Source organism: Somniosus microcephalus, chromosome 19 (genome assembly GCF_052327205.1).
Source record: "Somniosus microcephalus isolate GS21.2 chromosome 19, FLI_Smic_1.0, whole genome shotgun sequence".
NCBI classification, from domain to species: domain Eukaryota; kingdom Metazoa; phylum Chordata; class Chondrichthyes; order Squaliformes; family Somniosidae; genus Somniosus; species Somniosus microcephalus.
The window spans coordinates 26,014,618-26,039,133 of record NC_141005.1 but is presented as its reverse complement, the minus strand read 5'-3'; the positions used below and the strand labels follow the sequence as shown (position 1 = coordinate 26,039,133).

The 24,516-nt window shown below is 47.6% G+C and overlaps 1 protein-coding gene across 1 annotated transcript in view; it reads left to right on the top strand.

The window, feature by feature from the left end:
- Positions 1–237: 237 nt before the first annotated feature.
- Positions 238–24,516, top strand: part of LOC147104233 (2'-5'-oligoadenylate synthase 1-like) — a 63,124-nt gene continuing 38,845 nt past the window's right edge. Inside the window, exons 1-3 of the mRNA XM_085961444.1 lie at positions 238–408; positions 7,627–7,924; positions 9,721–9,896. Of these exons, the coding sequence (XP_085817570.1) occupies positions 238–408; positions 7,627–7,924; positions 9,721–9,896 (645 nt within the window). The remainder of the gene's footprint in view (positions 409–7,626; positions 7,925–9,720; positions 9,897–24,516) is intronic.

The following is a 24,516-nucleotide window of genomic DNA, read 5'->3' as shown; positions in this document are numbered from 1 at the left end:
GAAGAAAACTTGAGGTGTGGGAAGGGAGAAAGCTACAATAATATTTTCCATTAACTTGTGACCAGCACCAGTGTATTGTTGAAATTTACAGACTGCTCTGGCACCTGGAGAAATAAAACCGAAAGCTAAGAGTCAAGTTTCTGAGGAAATGGAAACGAGATTTTTGAAGGAGGGGTTAGCAGCTGGTTTATAAGGGGGTGTTGCCACAACAACCTCACTTCGGTGAAAGCTGGAACGATGGAGTTATACACAACTAACCCCAGAAGGTTGGACGATTTCATTAAAGCTAACCTGGAGCCGAATGAATTTAACATTGAAGTGCGGAACGCCGTGCACAGGATCTGTGAATTTTTAAGGAATCGGTGTTTTATCAAACAACCCAAGATCAAAGTAACCAAAGCCGTTAAAGTAAGCTATTTTATTTTTAACGGAGAATAGTTAATAATAAATTACTATTTAAACTATCAGATACCTTCCCTTGTTTATGAATGGAGGTGTTTTCTGATGTGATTGCTAATTTTTAATTATTTTAAGCATTACGTTTCCTGTTTTCTGCGCTTGGCTCCTTCTCTTCGGACGGTGCAGACTCGCTGTGGGACCAGCTGCCTGCAGTGCCTCGCCCAAATTAATGGGGCTGGGTGGGATCGCCAAAATTTCCTGTGAATTCTGTGCCTTAAAACGGTTCCTAAAAATCTCGGCCAATTGGGGATGCTTTGCCTAAGAGGACAGAATGTTTTTGATCTGCTTATTTTAAAGTTTCAGCGGCTTTAGATGTACCTCCATTAAAGAGAATGTTCACTTTAAATCTGCTCCTCTTTAAGAACGGCATTTAGAAGCAATTCTAATAGGTGAGGTTTAAAATGAATATTTTGCATCTGTGTTCACTATGGAGAAGGACGATGTAGGCATAGAAATCAGGCAAGGGGATTGTGATATACTTCAACAAATTAGTATTGAGGGGGGGAGGTACTAGCGGTTTTAGCGGGCTTAAAAGTGGATAAATCCCCAGGCCCTAACGAGATGTATCCCAGGCTGGTGTGTGAGGCAAAGGAGGAGATTGCAGGGGCTCTGACACAAATTTTCAGAACCTCTCTGGCCACAGGGGAGGTGCCAGAAGACTGGAGGACAGCTAACTGTTAAGTCCGTGAATGATTGAGACACGAACTAGCAGGAGTGAAAACAAACAGATCTTTACTGGTGAAAGGCAATAACGAAACTAAACAACAGAGGCTCTCTAGCGCCTTTTATACAGGGGTGGTCACTGCCGGTACTGCAGTTTGAGACCAGTTATTCTCTTAAAGGTACATACACAACAATTCCTCCCCTTTCAGATAAACAGTACATAACATTCATTTAACAACTAATGATAACGAATTACAATCACAATTACTGTTGCTAGATACATTGGTTAAGTTTAAGCAATTATAAGTTCAGTCTTTGAGGAGGCTTCCTGATTCTGCCTGGATAACGCCTCTTTGGGGTATCAGGTTTTTCTGGCAATGTTGAGTCGGAATCAATGTCGTTGTTTGGTTCATCTGCTTCCAATATTACCGGTTCTGCGGTAGCTGCAATTGGAATGTCGATTTCATTACCAGGTGTATCAGATCGTGATGTGGAGTTGACGTTTTCCCGTGACTCTAGAATCTGGTCAGCATGGCATCTTACAATGCTCTCCCCAACGTCCACGGTATACATGAGAGGTCCTTGTCGTGTACAAATCATTCCTGGCTGCCATTTCTCAGTGCGGTAGTCCCGGCCAAAACTGGTTGACCTATCTTAAAACTCCTGGTCGGCCTTTCATTCATATTCTGAAACTGCCTGTTCTCCACATCTCTTCGGACGTTTGGCTTAACCAAATCCAAGCGGCATCGTAGTCTTCGATTGAAGAACATCATGGCTGGAGTTTGGTTGGTAACCGCATGTGTCGCATTCCGGTAGGCAAACAAGAAGTTGTCCACCTTGTGTTGTAGGGGTATATCTTCATTACACATTGCCTTGATAGCCTTCTTGAATGTTTGGACAAACCTCTCGGCCAATCCATTAGTGGCTGGATGATATGGGGCAGATGTGTAATGCTTAACACCATTGTTCTTTAAGAACCTCCGGAACTCTTCAGACACAAACTGTGGTCCATTATCAGAGCAAATCTGTTCAGGCAGCCCATTCCTGGCGAATATGGTTCGTAAAACTGTGATAGTTTTTTCCGTGGTGGTTGAGGACATTTTTATTACCTCTGGCCACTTTGAATGTGCATCCACCGCAATTAAAAACATCGAGTCCATGAAGGGACCAGCAAAATCAATGTGCACCCTTTGCCATGGAGATGAGGGCCACTCCCATGGATGCAGAGGAGCTTGTGGTGGGGCGTTTTGGACCTTCTGGCATCCTGCACAGCTCTTGGTCATCTCTTCGATTTCTCTATCGATACCCGGCCACCACACAAACGCTCTGGCTAAGCTCTTCATTTTTACCCCACCCAGATGACCCTCATGAAGCTCATTGAGCACTCTATCCGTCAACTTAGGTGGAATTACTACTCTGGATCCACACATCAAGGTTCCTCTGCACACTGACAGCTGTTCTCTTCTCGGCGAGAATGCTGGCAGCAGTGGTTCGCCATGTGCTGGCCATCCCTTCACCGTTAAATCATAGACCCGTGATAGTGTCGGGTCATTCCGTGTTTCCTTTTCTATGTTTGCATTCGTCACAGGGAGACATTCGACTATGGTCGAGTGGAATAACTCCATTGGATCCATTGCAAGGTCTTCTTCTTCCACCGTCGGCAACGGTAAACGTGACAATCCATCAGCATTTCCATGCTGTTTAGTTCCTTTGTACTCAATGTCATATTAGTGTGCCCCTAGGAAAAGGGACCATCTCTGCAGCCGTTGTGCTGTCATTATCGGTACGCCCTTCTGAGGGTTGAAAATGGAGACAAGAGGTTGATGATCGGTTAGTAGAGTAAATTTTTGACCGTGCAGATAGTGATTGAACTTCTTCACCCCCCACACTAGGCTGAGGGCCTCTCTGTCAATCTGGGCGTAGTTACGCTCGGCAGAAGTTAACGAGCGTGACGCAAAAGCTATCGGCCTCTCCAAACCATCAAGGAATTTATGTGACAGTACCGCCCCAATGCCGTAGGGAGACGCATCACACGCCAGCCTGAGTGGCAGTGCTGGGTTGTAGTGAGGCAATACTTCCTTTGAAGTGATTAAGTCCTTACTCTTCTGAAAAGCACGCTTACAATCATCGCTCCATATCCATGCTACTCCCGTTCGTAGCAGGGCATTCAGCGGGTGCAGAATTGTCGACAAATTCGGCAAAAACTTATGATAGTAATTCACCAACCCGAGGAATGACCTCAGTTGCGACACATTTTCAGGCGCTGGGGCCTTAACAACCGCTTCAATTTTGTCAGGGGACTTATGTAACCCCTCTTCATCAATCACGTGGCCACAGTACGATATCTGTTTCTTAAAAAATTCGCACTTGGGGCGGTTGGCTCGCTGCCCATGTTCCCGTAGTCTAGTGAGCACCTGTTCTAGGTTGTTAAGGTATTCACTGTCATCTTCACCTGTTACAAGGATGTCGTCCAAGTAACACTGAGTCCCCGGAATCCCTTGCAGGACTTGTTCCATCGCTCTTTGCCATATCGCCGGAGCCGATGCTACTCCGAATACCAATCGATGATACTGGCAAAGACCTTTGTGAGTGTTTATCGTAAGATACTTCCTAGAGGACTCTTCAACCTCCATCTGCAAATATGCTTGTGCTAGGTCAATTTTTGTAAAACGCTTCCCTCCAGACAGCGAGGCGAAGATGTCTCCTATCCTTGGAAGAGGATATTGTACTGTGCGAAGGACAGGGTTCACCGTCACCTTGAAATCCCCACAGATGCGAATCTTCCTTGGCTCTCCGGACTTATTGCTTAACGTTTTCTTCATGACAGGAACGATGGGTGTCGCCCACTCGCTCCAGTCGACCTTAGACAACACGCCCGCCTTCTCCAGATTCTCCAGCTCTGCCTCGGTGGCTGGGCGAATTGCATATGGTACCGGTCTCGCTTTGAAAAACTTGGGAACTGCATTCTCTTCTATTTTTATCGAGGCGGTTATGCCTTTAAGCGTGCCCAGTTCTTGTTGAAATACCTCTTTGGCGTTAGCTAAGATTGTTGACAATCGTCCAGGAGTGACGTCTTCATCTTTTTTACCGTCCACCGTCATTGCATGAATGGAATGCCAATCTAAGTTTATCTTCCTGATCCATTCCCGTCCCAATAACGGTGGTCCACCATTTGGCAGTATGTAGAGATACAATTTCCGTATTTTCTTGCCATTGTATTTGACAGGCACCCTTATTTTTCCTCTGGGGTATACTTTTGCCCCGTATACGTCGTCAAGACAATGGATGTCTCTCTCAAGGGTATGTGTGAAAATAGCCGCTCGTAGTCTCGTCGATTCATGACGGTCAGCGCTAATCCTGTATCCAATTCCATTTTAACTTGGGACCCTGCTATCGTGAGAGTGACCCAAATGGTTCGGTGATCCTCTTTTGCGATTACATTGTGAAGTTTGAGACAGCTTAGTCTCCTGTTTCCGGATTCACTATCGCTCATCTGGTCTTTGGAACTACTGTCCGTCATCTTTTGTACTTTCTTGTACGGTTCCTTAGTAGCCTTTTTGTTGTCGCTGGTCTTCTTCCCAGACCTACAAACTCGTGCAATGTGTCCAATCTTCCCGCATTGTCTGCATATTTTGTCTTTGGACCAGCAGTCCTTCTGGTCATGGTTAGTTCTGCTGCAGCGATAACATTTTGCAAATCCCCGTGTCATTTCGTGGGTGCCGTATTCCTGTGGTTTTTGTTGAATTTCTGCAGCTCCCCTGGCTGCTGCTTCATACGATACTGCCACGCTGAAAGCCTTATCTAGCGTCAGCTCTTTTTCTGAGAGTAACTTCTTCTGTGTTCCTTCACTCAGGAGTCCACAGACAAATTTGTCCCGTAGAGTATCTGCCAGTCCTGCTCCGAACTGGCAATGCTTTGATAGCTTGCGTAGTTCCGTAAGATACTCAGCATTGCTCTCATCTTTGTGCTGAGTTCTCCTGTGGAATTTAAATCTTTCTGCTATCAACAGCGGTGCAGGGTTTAAGTGTTCCTGTAGGACAGCAACAATTTCGTTAAAACTCTTCGCCTTCGGTTTGGCTGGAGTAATCAGATCCCGCAATAGGCTGTACGTTCTAGCGCCCATTAAGTTTAACAATATCGATGCCTTTTTCCCCTCCGCTATATCGTTTGCCTCGAAATATACCTCGACTCTTTCCATATACGTGGTCCAGTCCTCTAATGTGTTATCAAAAGCAGTGATACAGCCAGTCTTCGGCATCTTGCAAATCTAAAATGGCGCCTCCCGCGCTTTGCCTTCTTCCCCGATTTAACAAAATGGCGCCTCCCGCGCTTTGCCTTCTTCCCCGCTGTTGTTAGCGCTGCTTTCCACGGTTTCTTGCGCGTATTCTTTTTCTTTTATTATTTTCCCGTCGTGGAGTGGACCCTCTGTGACACTTCCCTCCCTCTTCTTGGTCCGAACGCTGCCAGCTTCGAAACACCGGCCGCGCCCTGTGTGCTCCACCCTCTCTCTCTCTCTTTGCTTCCCGACTCGCTGCCCGGCCCCGTTGAAAAGCCACCCGATCGAGCTTCAGCCCGCCGCAGCCCAGGAAGGATCAGAGCACTACCTGCCACCAGCCCGATTAGCTGGGAAACCACGGACCGAGGAACCCAGCCTGGCTCTGGACAGTCTCTCCTGCAAGTTTTGAAATCGATGATTGACGGTCGACGCCCATTTCCCGAGTTTCAATGGCCTCTTTTTTTTTTTTTCTTCTGGCTCCGACCTTCAACAACGTCGTCGGAGCTGCTGCTGAGTTGCAGGTAAGTTCGTTTCTTACTCGTCGCCAGTGTTAAGTCCGTGAATGATTGAGACACGAACTAGCAGGAGTGAAAACAAACAGATCTTTACTGGTGAAAGGCAATAACGAAACGAAACAACAGAGGCTCTCTAGCGCCTTTTATACAGGGGTGGTCACTGCCAGTACTGCAGTCTGAGACCAGTTATTCTCTTAAAGGTACATACACAACACTAACGTAGTACCATTATTCAAGAAGGGTAGTAGGGATAAACCAGGGAATTACAGGCCAGCGAGCCTAACATCAGTGGTAGGGAAATTATTGGAAAAAATTCTGAGGGACAGAATTAGTCTCCACTTGGAGAGGCAAGGATGAATCAAAGATAGTCAGCATGGCTTTGTCAGGGGAGATCGTGTCTAACCAATTTGATTGAATTTTTTGAGGGGGTGACGAGGTGTGTGGATGAGGGTAGTGCAGTTGATGTAGTCTACATGGACTTCAGTAAGGCTTTTGACAAAGTCCCGCATGGGAGACTGGTCAAGAAGGTAAGAGCCCATGGGATCCAGGGCAATTTGGCACATTGGATCCAAAATTGGCCTAGTGGCAGGAGGCAGAAGGTGATGGTTGAAGGTTGATTTTGTGACTGGAAGCCTGTGTCCAGTGGTGTACCACAAGGATCAGTGCTGGATCCCTTGCTGTTTGTAGTGTGCATTAATGATTTAGATATGAATGTAGGAGGTATGATCAGTAAGTTCGCAGATGACACGAAAATTGGTGGAGTGGTAAATAGCGAGGAGGGAAGCCTCAGGCTACAGGATGATATAGATGGGTTGGTCAGATGGGCAGAACAGTGGCAAATGGAATTTAATCCTGAAAAGTGTGAGGTGATGCATTTTGGGAGGACTAACAAGGCAAGGGAATACACAATGAATGGTAGGACCCTAGGAAGGACAGAGGATCAGAGGGACCTTGGTGAGCATGTACATAGATCCCTGAAGGCAGCAGGACAGGTAGATAAGGTGGTTAAAAGGGCATATGGGATACTTGCCTCATTAGCCGAGGCATAGAATATAAGAGCAGGGAGTAAGGCCACCATGACAGGTATCAAGAGCCCTAGTTTGCATCGTGTGATTTTATTCTCATGCTTAAACGGTATGTTGTTTGGCAGATTCTGACTTGGCACTGGCTCTGTCAGTGGCTAATATGGGAAATGCAAGGAATTAAGCCAAACCCCAAAAAATCCCCAAATATGGCAACATCACTCATTTGAAAACAGATGCAGGTGTTAAAAGTGACCAAAACACTCCAGACAAGAATGCAACTATCAGCCCATGGATCCCACTCCTGCTCACTTTCCAGTCACCCTTGCTGGAAAGCCTCCAGTGAGGACAAGATTGAGCTGTGATGCTCCACACAGTTGAATAGCCTACTGACACGTGCGGTCTAAGATCACACATGAAGAATGGCCACTTAGGGGAACTCAGGAAGTGCTCGTGGAACTGTGTCCCATCAAGAGTCAGTATCTTCAGGCAAAGAGGAAGGAAAATGGCAACAAAAAATTGTATCAATGCTAATTCAGAGCCCAAAGCAACGATACAGATATTGTCTCTATGACTGTTCAAGACTGAAGAGAATCAATGCGGTCATTTTTTTGTGCAAGATTTCTGGAATGGGTAAGTTCACCAGTAGCTGAAATAGTCAGAAATAATTGTCTGTTCTTCCTCTCTTCAGGGCGGGTCATCAGGGAAAGGAACAGCTTTAAGAAATGGCTCAGATGCGGATCTGGTCGTCTTCCTCAGCTGTTTCAAGAGTTTCCAGGAGCAGAGAGACACCAGGCATGAAATTCTTGAGGGAATTCGAGAAGTACTGGAAACGTGCTCATCAAGCATTGCGTATGAGATCCGTGATATCAGTATCAGTGTAACACTGAACAGCATCCCACCAAAATCGATGAGCTTCGCGCTGAAATCGAAGAAGAAGACTTCAGACATTGTGGAGTTTGATGTTTTGCCAGCCTTTGATGCATTAAGTAAGAATTGGTATCCATGTTATAAGACACCTGCCCTTATCATTAAAGCTCAAATTTAATTTAAATTCTTCCATGAGCCTCTGCTACTCATCACGAAAGACGGGACGAGAGTGGACCTTATCCGCTTTGCTCCATCACATGTCCCGTTCCTAGTTGAGATGATGCAACGGTTGAGTTCCATATTTAGTTATTGCTAAGGAAGAATGTTACAATGCACTTTGAGTGAATCAGGTGCAATAGCCTGTCAGACACATGGCGACCCTTCGCACGAGAAGTAATGAGGGATATTAGCTTAAGTTTTTTGATTGACATTATTTCAACACTGGCATGTACCCAGTTTGGTATTAAAATGATGCTGATGGGAAGTCTAGGCTACTGATTCTGAAAGTAAATCTAACCAGTAATCAGACGATGCGAATATTCAAGACTGAGATCGTTGGATTTTTGGGCACTAAGTGAATCGAGGGATATGGGGATAGGGCGGGAAAGTGGGGTGGATGTCGAAGTTTAGCCGTAATCTTATTGAACAGCGCGACGGGTCATATGACCTACTCCTGCTCCTATTTCTTATATTGGCCCAGTAATTCGGGTCCCAACGCGTGAGTAAGCATCGTGTACTCACGCGTGGGCCCGATGGAAGTGCCGGTTTTCAGCATGCACAGCGCATGCGTGGAAAACCGGCATTTCCTTTCCTCTGAACCAAGGGGTTCAGAGGTGGAACGCGTGCGCACAGGAGTCTGCGCGTGCGCGCTGAAATTCCTTTTTTTTACAGGGTTGCCCGTGCGATAAGGCCTCCAGTTTTTACGCGAGAAAAAAGCAGACGTAAGTACTTAGTTTTAAAAGGTAAGTGGTCTATTAATTAAAGTTAGAAATTTTTTTCCACAGGTTTATTATTTTTAAAGACTTTACAGTAAGGTAAGTGTATTTTTAGACCCGATTTTTAAAAAAATTATTTTTTTCAAAAATTTGAACAATTGTTTAAATTAGTTACCTTTTCCCTCCGTTTCTAGAGAAAGTGATTCAGTTCCTTGGCCACTAAAAGTGCTGTGGTACTTTTCCCAGCTGATCATTCTTCGTACCAAGACAAGAATGTCAACAGCCTATTTGGCCATGGAGAGCGGGGGAACAAAACCCTGTTTACATCTGATGACCACACACGGTCCACTTTCCAGAAGGGGTCTCTGGGAAGTGATCAGGAGTCAAAAACCTGCAACATTTTGTTTCTCTTCCCAACCCAGAGACTCTGAGCTCTTCTGTAGTAACCCACTGCGGCCCATGCTGAGATCAGCACTGAAATCTGGGACCTTCTTGCTCCGATTGGCTCAAGTACTACAGCACTCTTACTTAGTGGCTTTAACATTAGCTGTCATGTTAGATTACCTTAATGCTCACCATACGTCATTGATATCGAACATAATCAAGGGCTATCAGCAAGCAAATACCTTCCAACAGGGAAGGAGGAAAGGTTAGAGAATGAGTTGCTCTACTTGCAGACACACTTGTTCGCTGCCACATCTAAAGCAGATACTTTGGATCTGGTCAACTGTGGAAATGGAACAAGATCTATAGACACCCAATTGGGACTTGGAGGAGAGAGAGAGAGACCTCCCGGGACACCAAGAGGAATGTGAGAAACTTTCATGAGATTAAATAAATGGGGGTCATCCACTAAAATGCAGGTATACATGGTCTATTTGATTGATGGGTTAAATTAACTGTTCGCACTAAGTACTTGTCTTCAAAACTGCTTGGAGCCACAGTAAGCTGTTGCTCATTAATCATTTTATTTCTTGCAGTGGGAGCGGACAGTGCAAATGAAGCCCATCTCAAACTAATCAATTTTGTGAGTGCAAATGAAGATCCACATGGGGAATTTTCTCCCTGCTTTACTGAACTTCAGAGAAAATTTGTGAAGCGGCATACTTCAAAAGTCAAAGACTTGATTCGCCTGCTGAAATATTGGTACAAACAGGTGAGTGACTGGGGAACGGGGCAATTGTTAACCCTTGGAGGACTATGGGAGGATTCGGGTCAGTATTTGGAATCATTGAAGGTTCTTGTTTCTCCTCTGCTGGAATCTGGCTTTGCTCAAAACTATTGGAAGGAATGTGGATGAAGGGGAGAGCTCCTGTACATCTTCTGGCTTAGGTTGAACACAGGTTATACCAGATCCTGATCAAAGAAATTAAAGACTAATTTCCTGATCCCATGCTCTGTGGAGGAGCTATGTTCAAAGGGAGTAGAGGTCAGAGATCGAGCTGCAATCCTTTGATCTCCACCTCTTTCGAACATATCCAAATTTGCTGATGACGCAAAGATAGGCGGCATTGTAGGCAGTGTAGATGAAAGCATAAAATTACAGAGATATTGATAGATGAAGTGAATGGGCAAAACTATGGCAAATGGATTTCAATGCAGGCAAATGTCAGGCCCTCCACTTTCGACCTAAAAGGGTACTTTCTAAATGGTGAAAAGCTAAAAACAGTGGAGGTATTAAGAGGCTTGGGGGGATCCAGGTGCTTAGATAAATAATTGAAATGTCATGAACAGGTACAGAAAGCAATCAAAAAGGCGAATGGAATGCTGGCCTTTATATCCAGAGGACTAGAATACAAGGGGGTAGAGTTATGCTGCAGCTATACAAAAGCCTGGCCAGACCACACCTGCAGTACTGTGAGCAGTTCTGGGCAACACACCTTAGGAAGGATATATTGTCCTTGGAGAGAGTGCAGTGTAGGTTTACCAGAATGTTACCCGGACTCCAAGGGTTAAATTAGGGGGCATAGTCTAAAAATTCAGGAGTGAAATTAGGAAACACCTCTGCACACACAGGGTGGTAGAAGTTTGGAAAACTCTTTCTCAAACGGCAATTGATGCTAGATTGATAGATTTTTGTTAACCAAAGGTATTAAGGGATCAGGGCCAAAGGTGGGTATGTGGAGTTAGGTCGCAGATCAGCCATGATCTCACTGAATGGCGGAACAGGCTTGAGGGGCTGAATGGCCTACTCCTGTTCCTATATTCCTATTGAGAGCGAGGATCAGGTATTTTATCCTTAAATCTTTTACAGTTCACCCAGTCCCTCAACATTGTGTTGTGGAATGAGTGACCTTTTTGTTTCTTTGAACCTGCACATGGCAAGTTTGATCAGTCTCCTCCTATTCAGAGCCAAAAGCTGCATCCAATCTTCTAGTGTCCGGGGACTCCAGCATTCACCGCAAAAGAAAATCAAACAAAAGATAATTAATTGTTGAAAGATCAATTGAAAAATGATGGGGTATAAATTGGTCCTCCTTGTGCTTGTTTTCCGGGTGGGAAATAGGTGCAAAGTGACCAATTTCACCAGGCTATGCCCTGCATCCCAATGACGCCTGAAGTAGCTCCGACGCCATAATGTCCTCTGGCAATTTTCAGCTGTCCTGGAGAGCAGCCTTAAACAGATGTTCGGCACCTTGAATAAACTCCTGTTTAAGGACCTTTAATGCAATTGGTCAGCGCTGAGCGGAGCAGCCATCGGGCCTGTTCCCCTCAGTTGTTTGGTGCTACTTGCAGCCTCAATGTAAATACATTTTTTTGACACTTCTCTTTACGTAGAGCCAGGGAGCAGGAGTGCTCCTCCCAGCTCCACATCATTGCTGAGGACTCTGGCCGGCCCATCGCCCCCACCCTTCCCCGTTCTCCTGCCCCTCCTCCAGGACCTACCTGATGGCCGTTGCTGGAGAGGCAGCAGGCCCAACTGCGTCCTCGTGGAACCCACGAGCTGCCGTTCGATGCCAGATTGACATCCGCCGCTTGCCGGCAATATGTTGATAAGGCCCGAGGCCAAATTTTGATTCTGTCTCCGCTCTGGTTTCTGGCACACACTCCCAGCATGCTGCCTATTTCAGGCCAGAAGATGGGCCGACGTGAATTTCTGCCCTAGTGTGTTTCAGGTGAGATGTTAAACTAAAGCCCTGTCTGCCCTCTCAGGTGGACGTCATAGATCCCAAGGGACTATTTGAGGAAGCGCAAGGAGTTCTGGCCAACATTTACCCTCAACCAACACCACCAATAACAAGTTATTTAGTCATTTATCTCATTGCTGTTTGTTGGATCTTGCTGTGCGCAAATTGCCTGCTGCCTTTCCCTACATTACAACACGAACTACACTTCAAAATACTTAATGACTGGGAAGCTCTTTAGAATATCTTGAGGTTGTGAAAGGTGCGATAAAAATCCAAGTTCTTTCTTTCTTTGGAACCCTGGCACTCCAACAAACTATTCTATAGGGTCATGTCCGCAATTTCCACACGGGGCGTTTCTGTTCTCAGCCATACAGTTGTGGAGGGATGATGAGCAGAGATTATGGATTTCGTCCGATGGAAGGAGAAGAAGTTGGAATGAGGGCCACTCTGGGCTGATCTTGTGGTCTTCTTGGGGGATGCTTAAATGGCAGCATCGGTCTGCGTATAGCCCCAGCCTGTACTCTCAGGGAAACCTAGAAACATAGAAGATAGGAGCAGGAGTAGGCCATTCGGCCCCTCGAGCCTACTCCGCCATTCAATGAGATCATGATTGATCATCCAAATTCAGTACCCTGTCCCTGCTTTCTCCCCATATCCCTTGATCCCTTTAGCCTTAAAAAATATATCTAACTCCTTCTTGAATATATTTAATGAATTGGCCTCAACTGCCTTCTGTGGTTGAGAATTCCACAGGTTCACCACTCTCTGGGTGAAGAAATTCCTCCTCATCTCTGTCCTAAATGGCTTACCCCTTATCCTTAGACTGTGACCCCTGGTTCTGGACTCCCCGGCCATCGGGAACATCCTTCCTGCATCTAGTCTGTCTAGTCCTGTTAGAATTTTATAAGTTTCAATGAGATCCCCTCTCATTCTTCTAAACTCCAGCGAGTATAAGCCCAATCGACCCAATCTCTCCTCATACGTCATTCCTGCCATCCCAGGTATTAGCCTGGTGAATCTTCGCTGCACTCCCTCCATGGCAAGGACATCCTTCCTCAGATAAGGCGACCAAAACTGCACACAATACGCAAAGGAGCTCCGGCACGGCAAGAGAGCCCCAGGTGGGCAAAGGAAACCCTTCAAGGACATCCTCAAAGCCTCCTTGAAAAAGTGTAACATCCCCACCAACACCTGGGAATCCCTGGCCCAAGGCCGCACAAAGTGGAGGAGAAACATCCGGGAAGGCGCCGAACACCTCGAGTCTCTTCGCCGGGAGCAAGCGGAAGCCAAGCGCAGGCAGCGCAAGGAGCGCACGTCAACCCAAGCACCCCAGCCACCCGCCCCTTCAACCACCGTCTGCCCCACCTGTGACAGAGACTGTAGGTCCCGCATTGGACTAATCAGTCACCTGCGAACTCATTTTTAATGTGGAAGCAAGTCATCCTCGGGTCCGAGGGACTGCCTAAGAAGAAGTACAACTGCAGCAAGCCATCCTTGTTCCTGTACTCGAACCCTCTCGCTATGAAGGCCAACATACCATTTGCCTTCTTAATCGCCTGCTGCACCTGCACGCTTACCTTCAGCGACTGGTGCACAAGGACACCCAGGTCTCGTTGCACTTCCCCTTCTCCCAATCTATTGCCATTCAGATAATAATCTGCCTTCCTGTTTTTGACACCAAAGTGGATAACCTCACATTTATCCACGTTATATTGCATCTGCCATGCTTCTGCCCAATCACCCAACCTGTCTAAATCATGCTGGAATTTCTCGGCATCCTCCTCACAGCACACATGCCCACCCAGCTTTGTGTCGTCTGCAAACTTGGAGATATTACATCTAGTTCCCTCGTCTAGATCATTTGTGAATAGCTGGGGTCCTAGGACCGATCCCTGCGGTACCCCACTAGTCACTGCCTGCCACTCTTTGCTTTCTGTCTGCCAACCAGTTCTCTATCCAAGTCAATAACTTGCCCCCAATCCCATGTGCCTTAACTTTACACGCTAATCTCTTATGTGGGACCTTATCGAAAGCCTTCTGAAAGTCCAAATACACCACATCCACTGGTTCTCCCTTATCTATTTGTGTGGTCTCGGAAGAATAATAAAGCTTAAATATATAGAAAGAAAAATACAGGATGAGGAGGACTGGTGAATACTTTTTATAGTAATCTGGGATGTTATGATTAAGGTTATCCACCAGGTGGTGCTGCAGCCAATGCTGCTGCTAAGGTCAGAGGTTTGCTTCCTGTTAAAGTCAGAGGTTTGCTTCCTGTCAAGGTCAGCAAAGGTGAAATGCCAGGATGCAGGCATGATGTTTGTTACTCTGTTTGTTAATAAAGTACTCGTGCTAATTCTACGATATTGCCTCTTCGAGTCCTTGTCTCACTACATGGATTTATCACATTTGGCGACGAGGTAACTAAAGGACCCTGAATAAAGAAGAAAAGTCTGCCAGGACGTTTAAAAAACAAAATTACGAGCTACGGTTAGCTACCAGCTGGAAGAGAGCGAGGCTGCCATGGTAGGAACGGTTTCCGCTTTTGATAGTCAAGCACAAACCTGGGAGGAATACTGTGAAGTGCTGGGTTATTTTTTCGAAGCAAATAAAATAAATGATGCCGGAAAAAGGAAAGCCATTCTGCTTAGTTCAGTGGGAAGCCAAACCTACAGTTTGATGAAGAATCTGCTCAGTCCTGAAAAGCCTGGAGACAAATCATTTGTTGAATTAGTGGCTTTGCTAAAAGAACATTTCAACCCTAAGCCTAGTGAGATTGTGCAGTGGTTCAAGTTTAATTCAAGGAACAGGAAAGAGGAAGAGAGTGTAATGGACTATGTAGCGGTGTTGCGTAAATTAGCACAAGATTGCAATTATGGGAACAACCTGAAGGAAATGCTGCGAGATAGGCTAGTTTGCGGAATTATGGATGACCGAATGCAGCGTAGATTATTATCCGAGACTGGGCTTACTTATGAAAAAGCATTGGAACTTGCTCAAGCCATAGAGACAGCGAACCGATATGTAAAAGAAATACGGAGTTCAGACAGAGCTAATGCTACGCAAGTTGCAGGTCAGGTTGTTGTGCACAAGTTGAACATGCGTCAGAAACCACAACGTGAGCATGTGAAGGCATGTTATAGATGCAAGGGCGATCACCTGGTGAGTGAATGCCGGTTTCTGGAGGAAAAGTGCTACAAGTGTGGGAAACAAGGACACATAAAATGAGCTTGCAGGGCGAAATCACCTGTGGAGGAATCCAAACCAAAAGGGGGAGGACAGCAAAACCAAGGGAGAGAAGTGAAAAAACATGGCGCACACCACATCAGCAGGGAACCTGAGGAAGAAGAGGCCATGTTCATAACGTATAGCATGTTAGAGAACATTCCAAAAGTGGCTCCTATCACATTGCAACTGACAGTAAATGACTCTAAGGTGAACTTTGAAGTGGATACAGGGTGCGGCGTGACCATAATGAACAAGGCAGAGTACTCAAAATTGTGGAACCGTGCAAAAGTTCCAGAGTTAAAGCCTTGCTCCCTGCATCTTAAAACATATACAGGTGAATGAGTAGCGACATTAGGTACAGCTAATGTAACTGCAACACAGGGACACAGTGGAACAGCTACCTGTAGTTATAGTATCGGGTACCGGACCAAACCTGCTAGGTCGGGGCTGGATAAAAGAACTTAAATTAGACTGGGGAGCAGTACATCAAATAGATGTGGGCAAACAGATGACTTTGCAAGAAGTGTTGAGTGAACATGAGAATGTGTTCAAGGAGGAACTTGGCACATTTAATGGCCCCCCAGCTAAGATTTATGTAGACAAGGAGGCACCGCCAAGGTTTTTTAAACAACGACCTGTGCCCTATGCCATGAAGCCAAAGGTAGAGGCTGAGCTTGACCGTCTATTGAGAGAGAACATACTGGAGCCAGTGAAATGTTTGGAATGGGCAGCTCCCATAGTACCTGTTTTAAAACCGGACAATTCGGTAAGACTCTGTGGAGAGTATAAATTGACAGTCAATCGGGTGTCCAAACTAGAGCAGTATCCGATTCCCAAAATAGAGGATCTCTTTGCAAACCTGGCTGGAGGAAAGAAATTCACAAAGTTGGATATGAGTCATGCCTACTTGCAGATTACACTGGATGACGAATCAAAGAAGTATATCACCATAAATACACACAAGGGCTTGTTTACATATAACTGCTTACCGTTTGGTGTCTCATCTAGTCCAGCTATCTTCCAGAGGACAATCGAAGGTGTACTGCAAGGGATTCCACATGTTTCCATTTATCTGGATGACATTCGGGTGACAGGAAGACCGACCAGGAGCATCTGAGCACTCTGAGAGAGGTACTACAGAGATTGGAGAGGGCAGGGTTCCGGCTCAAGAGGAGTAAGTGAACTTTCCTGGGGAATGAGGCAGTGTTCCTGGGACACAGAGTGGACGCCACCGGGCTCCATCCACTCAAGGAGCAGGTACAAGCACTGCAGGACACCCCTGCTCCTACAAATGTGGCTGAGTTAAAAGCTTACCTGGGACTGCTGAACTATTATAACAGGTTTTTACCAAACTTGTCAACTGTGTTAGCACCTCTTCACAAACTACTGCGCAAGGAGACACAGTGGAAGTGGGGAGAGGAGCAGGGGTTTCATTTGAACAGTCCAAGAAACTGATGCTGTCGTCGGATGTGCTGGTTCACTACAATGCAGAGAAAGACATCATTCTCTCTTGTGACGCTTCACCTTATGGGGTGGGGGCAGTTCTTTCACACTGCATGGAACTGAAAGACCAATAGGGTTTATGTCCCGAACTCTAACACCAGCGGAAAAAAACTATTCCCAGTTAGACAAAGGGGATAGCAGTAATGTTTGGGTTACAGAGGTTCCACAAGTACATATATGGCAGGAAGTTCACCATATGCACCGATCATAAACCTCTCTCTTTTCAATGAAATGAAAGCAGTTCCACAGATGGTGTCACCCCGGATCCAGAGGTGGGCAGTGACGTTGAGGGCATATGAGTATGTCATCGTCTACAAGGCGGGCAAGTACCATGGGAACGCAGATGCCTTGAGCCGTCTTCCACTGCCAGGCACACCTATCCGTGCAGCTCCAGAGGACAGAGTTTTGATGTTGGAGGACACTGACACGGCACTTGTGACTGCAGAGCAAGTAAGAACATGGACAGGTAAAGATCCAGTACTGTATAGAGTTCGAGAATATGTGGTGAGGGGATGGCCACAGCATCCGGAAGGGGCTGACTTCACACCCTACAGTGTCAGGAAAACAGCTGAGTGTGCAGGATGGTTGCGTGTTGTGGGGAGCACGAGTGATTATTCCACAGCCAGCACAACAGTCTATCCTAGAGCAACTACATCATTGTCATCCTGGGGTCTCGCGTATGATAGCCTTGGCTAGGAGTTACTTGTGGTGGCCAAAGCTAGATGAGGCGATAGAAAATCTAGTCAAGACATGCAGCACTTGTCAGGAACACCGGAAGGCACCAGCAGCGGCTCCTCTCCACCACTGGGAATGGCCGGATAAGGTAAGGGGTTTCAGATCGCAGAGGTTTCTCTCTCTAGAGGCCTCTCTCTCTTGCACAGTAAAACCGTGAGTGGTTCGACCCACTCGCTCCTTAGATTCTGTACTCTGGACTTTGGGGCAGGAACTACAATGTAGAGAAAACTCTTGTAGACCAAGTTTGATGAAACGAAATGAAATTTTATTGCATAATGTAAAACAAATCAAATGCAAGCAAATAAGAGGGTACATGGGAGGGAAAAACACAAACAAATCATAACGACACAATACTAACTGTGGTAAACCACGTTCACTATCGTATCACTGTTAGTAGTTAGCACTGTTCACCACTGTTCGTTATAACTGTATCACTGACCACTATTGTATCACGGTACGAGGTCGCCTCTTGCCATACTGCTATACCTGGGATGACCACTGCCGACTCCGCCTTGGCTCCACCCACCAGGCCAGGTATAAAGGTGAGCGACTGGCTGGTATTCCTCCTGCTTGGATCGGATCACCCACGAGAGTGGGCTCTGTTATTTAGTCAATAAAAACCTTTAGTCACCTTCGTAACTCTTCGCCTTTTATTGGAGGAATTGATAGGTATATCAATTTTATTGACTAAATAACAGAGCCCACTCTCGTGGGTGCTCCGATCCAAGCAGGCCAGGAGAAGCACCCGAGGTCGCGCTGCCCAGCCAAGAACTCCATATGTAAAACCTGCCTGAAGAAAGGCCACTTCTCCAAGGCCTGCAGGAGCGGATCCTCAGAGGCCAGCAGTGCCGCATGCGAACTATGGGGGCGGCCATCTTCGTTTAGGGCAACTGAGGCCAGCATCCCCACACATGAGTCATGGGGGCGGCCATCTTTGTTTAGGGCAACTGAGGCCAGCATCCCCACACATGAGTCATGGGGGCGGCCATCTTTGATTAAGGCAACCGACCCCAATAGTGCCTCATGGGGCCCTACCTCGTGGGAGACGCCATTTTACTCACCACGCCCGACCGCCTCGCCCGCAGATGACAACGACTCGCTCAGCTACACACTAGCTTCCGTCACCCTGGACCAAGCCCGCCCGCACCATCTGTCCAAGTCAATGATGGACATCAAAGTGAACGGCCACGCCACGACCTGCCTGTTCGACAGCGGAAGCACGGAGAGCTTCATCCACCCAGACACGGTGAGCCACTACTCCCTCTCTGTCCTACCAACGCGCAGCCGAATCTCGATGGCATCGAGGTCCCACGCCACGGACATCAGCGGCTACTGTGTCGTGACCCTGTCGGTTAAGGGCACGGAGTATAAAAACTTTAAACTCCTCGTCCTCCCCCATCTCTGCGCTGCCGTCCTACTAGGGCTGGACTTCCAATCCCACCTCCAAAGTGTAACCCTAGCATACGGTGGACCCCTCCCCCCACTCACAGTCAACAACCAGCAAACGTTAAACCGCCCACCGCGTAACACCTGCAGCCTCTCCACCCTCAAGGTCCCGCCACCCTCTCTGTTTGCTAACCTTACCCCTGACTGCAAACCCGTCGCTACCAAAAGCAGGCGGTATAGCGCCGGGGACAGAGCCTTCATTAGCTCTGAGGTGCGGCGCCTCCTGAAAGAGGGCATTATCGAGGGGAGCAGCAGCCCCTGGCGTGCCCAGGTCATAGTAGTAAAGACCGGCGATAAAAACCGCCTGGTCATCGACTACAGCCAGACCATAAACAGATATACCCAGCTGGACGCATACCCCCTCCCCCGCATATCTGACATGGTCAATCAGATTGCACAGTATAAAGTATTCTCGACCATCGACCTGAAGTCAGCCTACCACCAACTCCCTATCCACCCTGAGGACCGCCAGTATACCGCCTTCGAGGCGAATGGGCGCCTATACCACTTCCTTAGGGTCCCCTTTGGTGTCACTAATGGGGTCTCGGTCTTCCAAAGGGAGATGGACCAGATGGTTGACCAGAACGAACTGCAGGCTACATTCCCCTACCTAGATAACGTCACTATCTGCGGCCGCGACCGGCAGGAACATGACGCGAATCTGGAGAAATTCCTCCGTACGGCCCAACGGCTGAACCTCACCTACAATAAGGAGAAATGCGTGTTTAACACCACGCGCCTTGCCATCCTCGGCTGCGTAGTGGAGAACGGAATCATCGGCCCCGACCCAGAAAGAATGCGCCCCCTCATGGAGCTACCCCTCCCCCACTGCCCTAAAGCACTTAGGAGAACCCTGGGGCTTTTCGCCTACTATGCCCAATGGGTACCCAATTACGCGGACAAAGCCAGACCCCTCCTGAAAGCCACTTCCTTCCCCCTCACGGAGGAGGCGTGCGCGGCCTTCTCCCTCATTAAGGGAGACATAGCCAAGGCCACGATGCACGCAGTGGACGAGTCCATCCCCTTTCAGGTGGAGAGCGACGCATCTGACTTCGCCTTAGCCGCCACCCTAAACCAGGAGGGGAGGCCAGTGGCCTTCTTCTCAAGGACCCTACAGGGCCCCGAGATCCGACATTCGTCGGTCGAGAAAGAGGCCCAGGCGATCGTGGAGGCAGTACGGCGCTGGAGGCACTACCTGGCAGGCAAACGATTTACCCTCCTCACCGACCAGCGTTCGGTGGCTTTCATGTTTAATAACAAGCTGAAGGGCAAAATCAAGAATGACAAGATTTTGAGATGGAGAATCGAGCTCTCCACCTACGATTATGAGATCTTGTACCGGCCAGGCAAGCTGAACGAATCCCCTGATGCCCTTTCACGAATGACATGCGCCAGCGCGCATATCGATAGGCTTCAGACCCTCCACGACCAGCTCTGCCACCCCGGAGTCACCAGACTCTACCATTTCATTAAGGCCCGCAACCTGACCTACTCCATCGAGGAGGTCAGGACCATGACCAGGAACTGCCAGACCTGTGCGGAGTGCAAACTGCACTTCTATAGGCCGGACCGAGCAAGCCTGATCAAGGCCACCCGCCCCTTCGAGCGCCTGAGCATCGACTTTAAGGGGCCCCTCCCGTCCTCTGACCGTAATGTGTACTTCCTCAACATCGTTGATGAGTACTCCCGTTTCCCCTTTGCCTTCCCCTGCCCCGACATGACCAGTAGCACGGTCATTAAGTGCCTGAATGCCCTCTTCGCCTTGTTCGGGTTCCTGAACTATATACACAGCAACCGGGGCTCCTCCTTCATGAGCGAGGAACTCCGGCAATTCCTCCTAGAGAGAGGTATTGCAGCAAGCAGGACCACCAGCTACAACCCCAGAGGTAACGGTCAGGTGGAAAGAGAGAACGCGACGGTATGGAAGGCCGTCCTCTTAGCCTTAAAGTCTAAGGGCCTCCCAACCTCCCGCTGGCAAGAAGTCCTCCCGACAGCGCTGCACTCCATCCGGTCATTACTTTGCACGGCCACTAACACCACCCCCCATGAACGAATGTTCGTTTTCCCCAGGAAGTCGACTACGGGAACCACTCTACCAACCTGGCTGACCGCCCCGGGGCCGGTCTGGCTGCGGAAACACGTGAGGACCCATAAAACGGACCCCCTGGTCGAGAGGGTGAACCTCCTGCACGCCAACCCCCAGTACGCCTACGTGGCGTACCCAGACGGGCGGGAGGACACTGTCTCCCTACGAGACCTCGCACCCTCAGCCGATCCGGAAACACCGCCACCACCCCCCCCAACCTCAGTCCAGGTAGACGGCATGCCGGAACCCCACGAGCCCTCGCCGACCACGCAAACACCAGCATCAACACCGGATAAGGCACCAGCACCGGATAAGGCAACACCACCGCTGCGGCGATCAGAGAGGCTTACGAAGCCTCCGGACAGACTGACCTACCAGAATTGGTAGTACACTTCACCCCGCCGGACTTAATTCTAAACAAGGGGTGAATGTGGTAAACCACGTTCACTATCGTATCACTGTTAGTAGTTAGCACTGTTCACCACTGTTCGTTATAACTGTATCACTGACCACTATTGTATCACGGTACGAGGTCGCCTCTTGCCACACTGCTATACCTGGGATGACCACTGCCGACTCCGCCTTGGCTCCACCCACCAGGCCAGGTATAAAGGTGAGCGACTGGCTGGTATTCCTCCTGCTTGGATCGGATCACCCACGAGAGTGGGCTCTGTTATTTAGTCAATAAAAACCTTTAGTCACCTTCGTAACTCTTCGCCTTTTATTGGAGGAATTGATAGGTATATCACTAACTAAGGCAAATACAGGCATATTATACTCTACAAAGATCATCATGAAATGGGGAAACAGACGGGACATCGAGGGACAACAACTCATGTTAATTATACCCTTAAATGTCCACCCCCTTAATCCTATCTAGATCTGATTATGAGGGGCCAGAAACATGCTCACCAATCCAACTAGGAAGTGTAAGGTTTTGAAACAGGTCTGCATTTTGATCCCTTCAGGCGTCCTGTCTCCTCATGGTGGGCGCTGCAGGCTGCGCCACACTGCCCTCTTCCTCGATGTGAAGGTCACAAGCAGGCCGGATCTCAGCGGGCCTGGACACCAGTGTGGAGAATGACCATCAGTTTGACCATTTTCATATAGGTTTCTTAGGACTACGGTCCTTGGTCTCGTCAAACGGCCCGGGGTAGGTCGATGATCTCCCGATGTTTTACCCTGGGGCGGGATGCCGGCTCGAACCATCTTCTTCCCCTTCTTCAAGCGATGATGCCACCGAATACGATGGTAGCACCACGATGGCTGGTTTTTTGTTTCTACCCCCGGGTTCCCCAGATATACTTCTCAGGAGAAGCCTCTTTCTCCCGCCCAAATCAGGTTAGTCTTTGTTTAACTTTTGGCGGGCTTATCGCACAGCAGGGTAGTTATTATATTTTAAAATACTTTGGGATGGCCGGCAAAGGGCCATCTCTGGTCTGGAATGACCTTCATTGTTTTTAATGTCCTGGTGATGTCCTTATCGGGTCCTTGATGCTCTTCTCATGAATATGAAACTGTTCCCTTTTGTCTGTGTAAACATTTAGATGGCCTTTATCTACAGGCCGATCTTGACTGGATCTGCATCCAATCTATATGTATATGTGGGTGTCTGGTTTCGTTCTCTCAGAAACGGCTTCCAGAACTTACTGTGGGCTGAATCCACAATGCTGTCTGAGGACTGCAGGAACCATTTTAAAGTGTCCCAATAAGTTGGTCACGGGGTCTGGTGGCCATTTTGAATGCCCCTTTTTCCTAGGCTTCTTTTAAAATAGTCTTTAAAATCATGGCCTCTTCTGCCATTCGACCCTTTATAATATAAAGTTCAATTTTGTGAATCCTACACTCCCCCCTGATGATACTGTAACTTGCTTGAAGTATCATAATTCTGGGTGAGCAAAATTTTCTGACTTTCCATAATCAAACCATCCCCAGTATTTACCTATCTATGACCCCACAACACATGCATTTCCCATTTCAGAAAAACCTAGTGTACATTAAGCATCTATAGATGGCAATACTTCAGATGTGAAATTTGACATACTCACTTCCAGGCGTGGAGGGGGGCCTAATACCCTTACATCACCTGGTGCATACACACTATTTTTTAATAATAACAACACATCTAATAAACTTCAATAATAAAAAATAAAGTACACACACGAAAATTAAATGCACATGAATACATACCAAATACAGAGGAGGGAGGGAAAACTTTAACTTTATACAATAGCAGCAGAACTAAACGGGTGTCTCTTCTTCTACCCTCACATAATGCTCCCTCCATTCCCTTCTATTCTCGTACTTTTGCGAATGTTTGACCCCTTTACAGAGTACAAACAGTAAATAAACTACAATGATAACCTGGCACACTACAAGAATGTGAGAGGCTATCCTAATCCAAGAAGGGACTTCTATATTAGTGAACAGGTCCCACCACGGTGGGGTCACTATATCCAATATGTCTGCCCCTATCTCTAAAGTCTTCTGCTCCAGTGTATAGAAATGTTTCTGTGAAACAACAACGGCTTTTAATATCTTGGTGAGGTGTTCAGGGAGAGGGGGAATAATATATCCAAAATGTGCAACGAATCGCTACAGATCGGTGAAATTCTCTTTAACAGTGATGTGAACAGTGGAAGGTTCAGGAATGGGGACAATTCGCTCTTGGGCCACTTGAACTTCTGCCCTGGGCTTGAAACAGAAGCTGCTGTCACTAACCAGACACCAACCGTGCTGTCCATGTTGGTAGTGGGGCGCTGCAATGGTGACACAGTATGTCACACCTCCTATATATGCCACCTGCGGGGGCACATGGTCTTGTGCCATTGCCTCCATGGTGCAATTTATAGGCTCCGCGCCAGCAGTTCTGAACCCGCACTGTGGTTTTGAATGGGCATTCAAGTGCTGGAGACACAAGATGATGTGTGCTCCCCGGCTCTGGCACCCCGAGAGGTCGGTACCTGCCATTGCATGCTCCCATCGAATGACGTAAGGTGGGACCCCTGTGTAGCGAATGTGCGCACCCCCCTGAATGACTCCAATGTTCTCCACCCTGTATACCGGGGCGGGTTTAGCTGTCTTTCCCATCACCGGCATTCTTACCATTATATCCATAATGGTGTAGTTAGACCGTCCACAGTCCACTGGGACTGGGTAGGCCTCTGAAGCTAGTCTGAGCTGGCACGGACTCAATGCATTCTCAAAAGGGTGGAGGGCTGCGAGGTGCTTGTTGCTGATCCAGGAGGGGACTAAACCTTGTTTCAAATCCTCCAGGTTACTGCGGCCCTCGCCCAGTAACCACACCCCATACAGCACACAAGCTTCGTTCTGCGCAGCCTGATCTGATGCATTCCGATCCTCCCTGATGAGAGCATTTACCGTTTTGGTGTGTTTCTCCAGCTCAGCTATTATCTCTTTTAAGTGTAGTGTCATGGCCTGGTCCTCATGTAACTCAGAACCCACTACCTTATTCTCGTCAGTCAGTATCGTTCTTAACTGTGTTTTCAAACCATTGATTTGGGCTTGCAGCTCCACATCATCCAAAGTGTTGATGACGGAAGTCCCTGTGTTAAAGGCTATAAAGATATCATTTACTGCACCCCTTCTTTGTCTCCCTATTCTGTCCAAGACCTCATGTGGTGTGATGTACA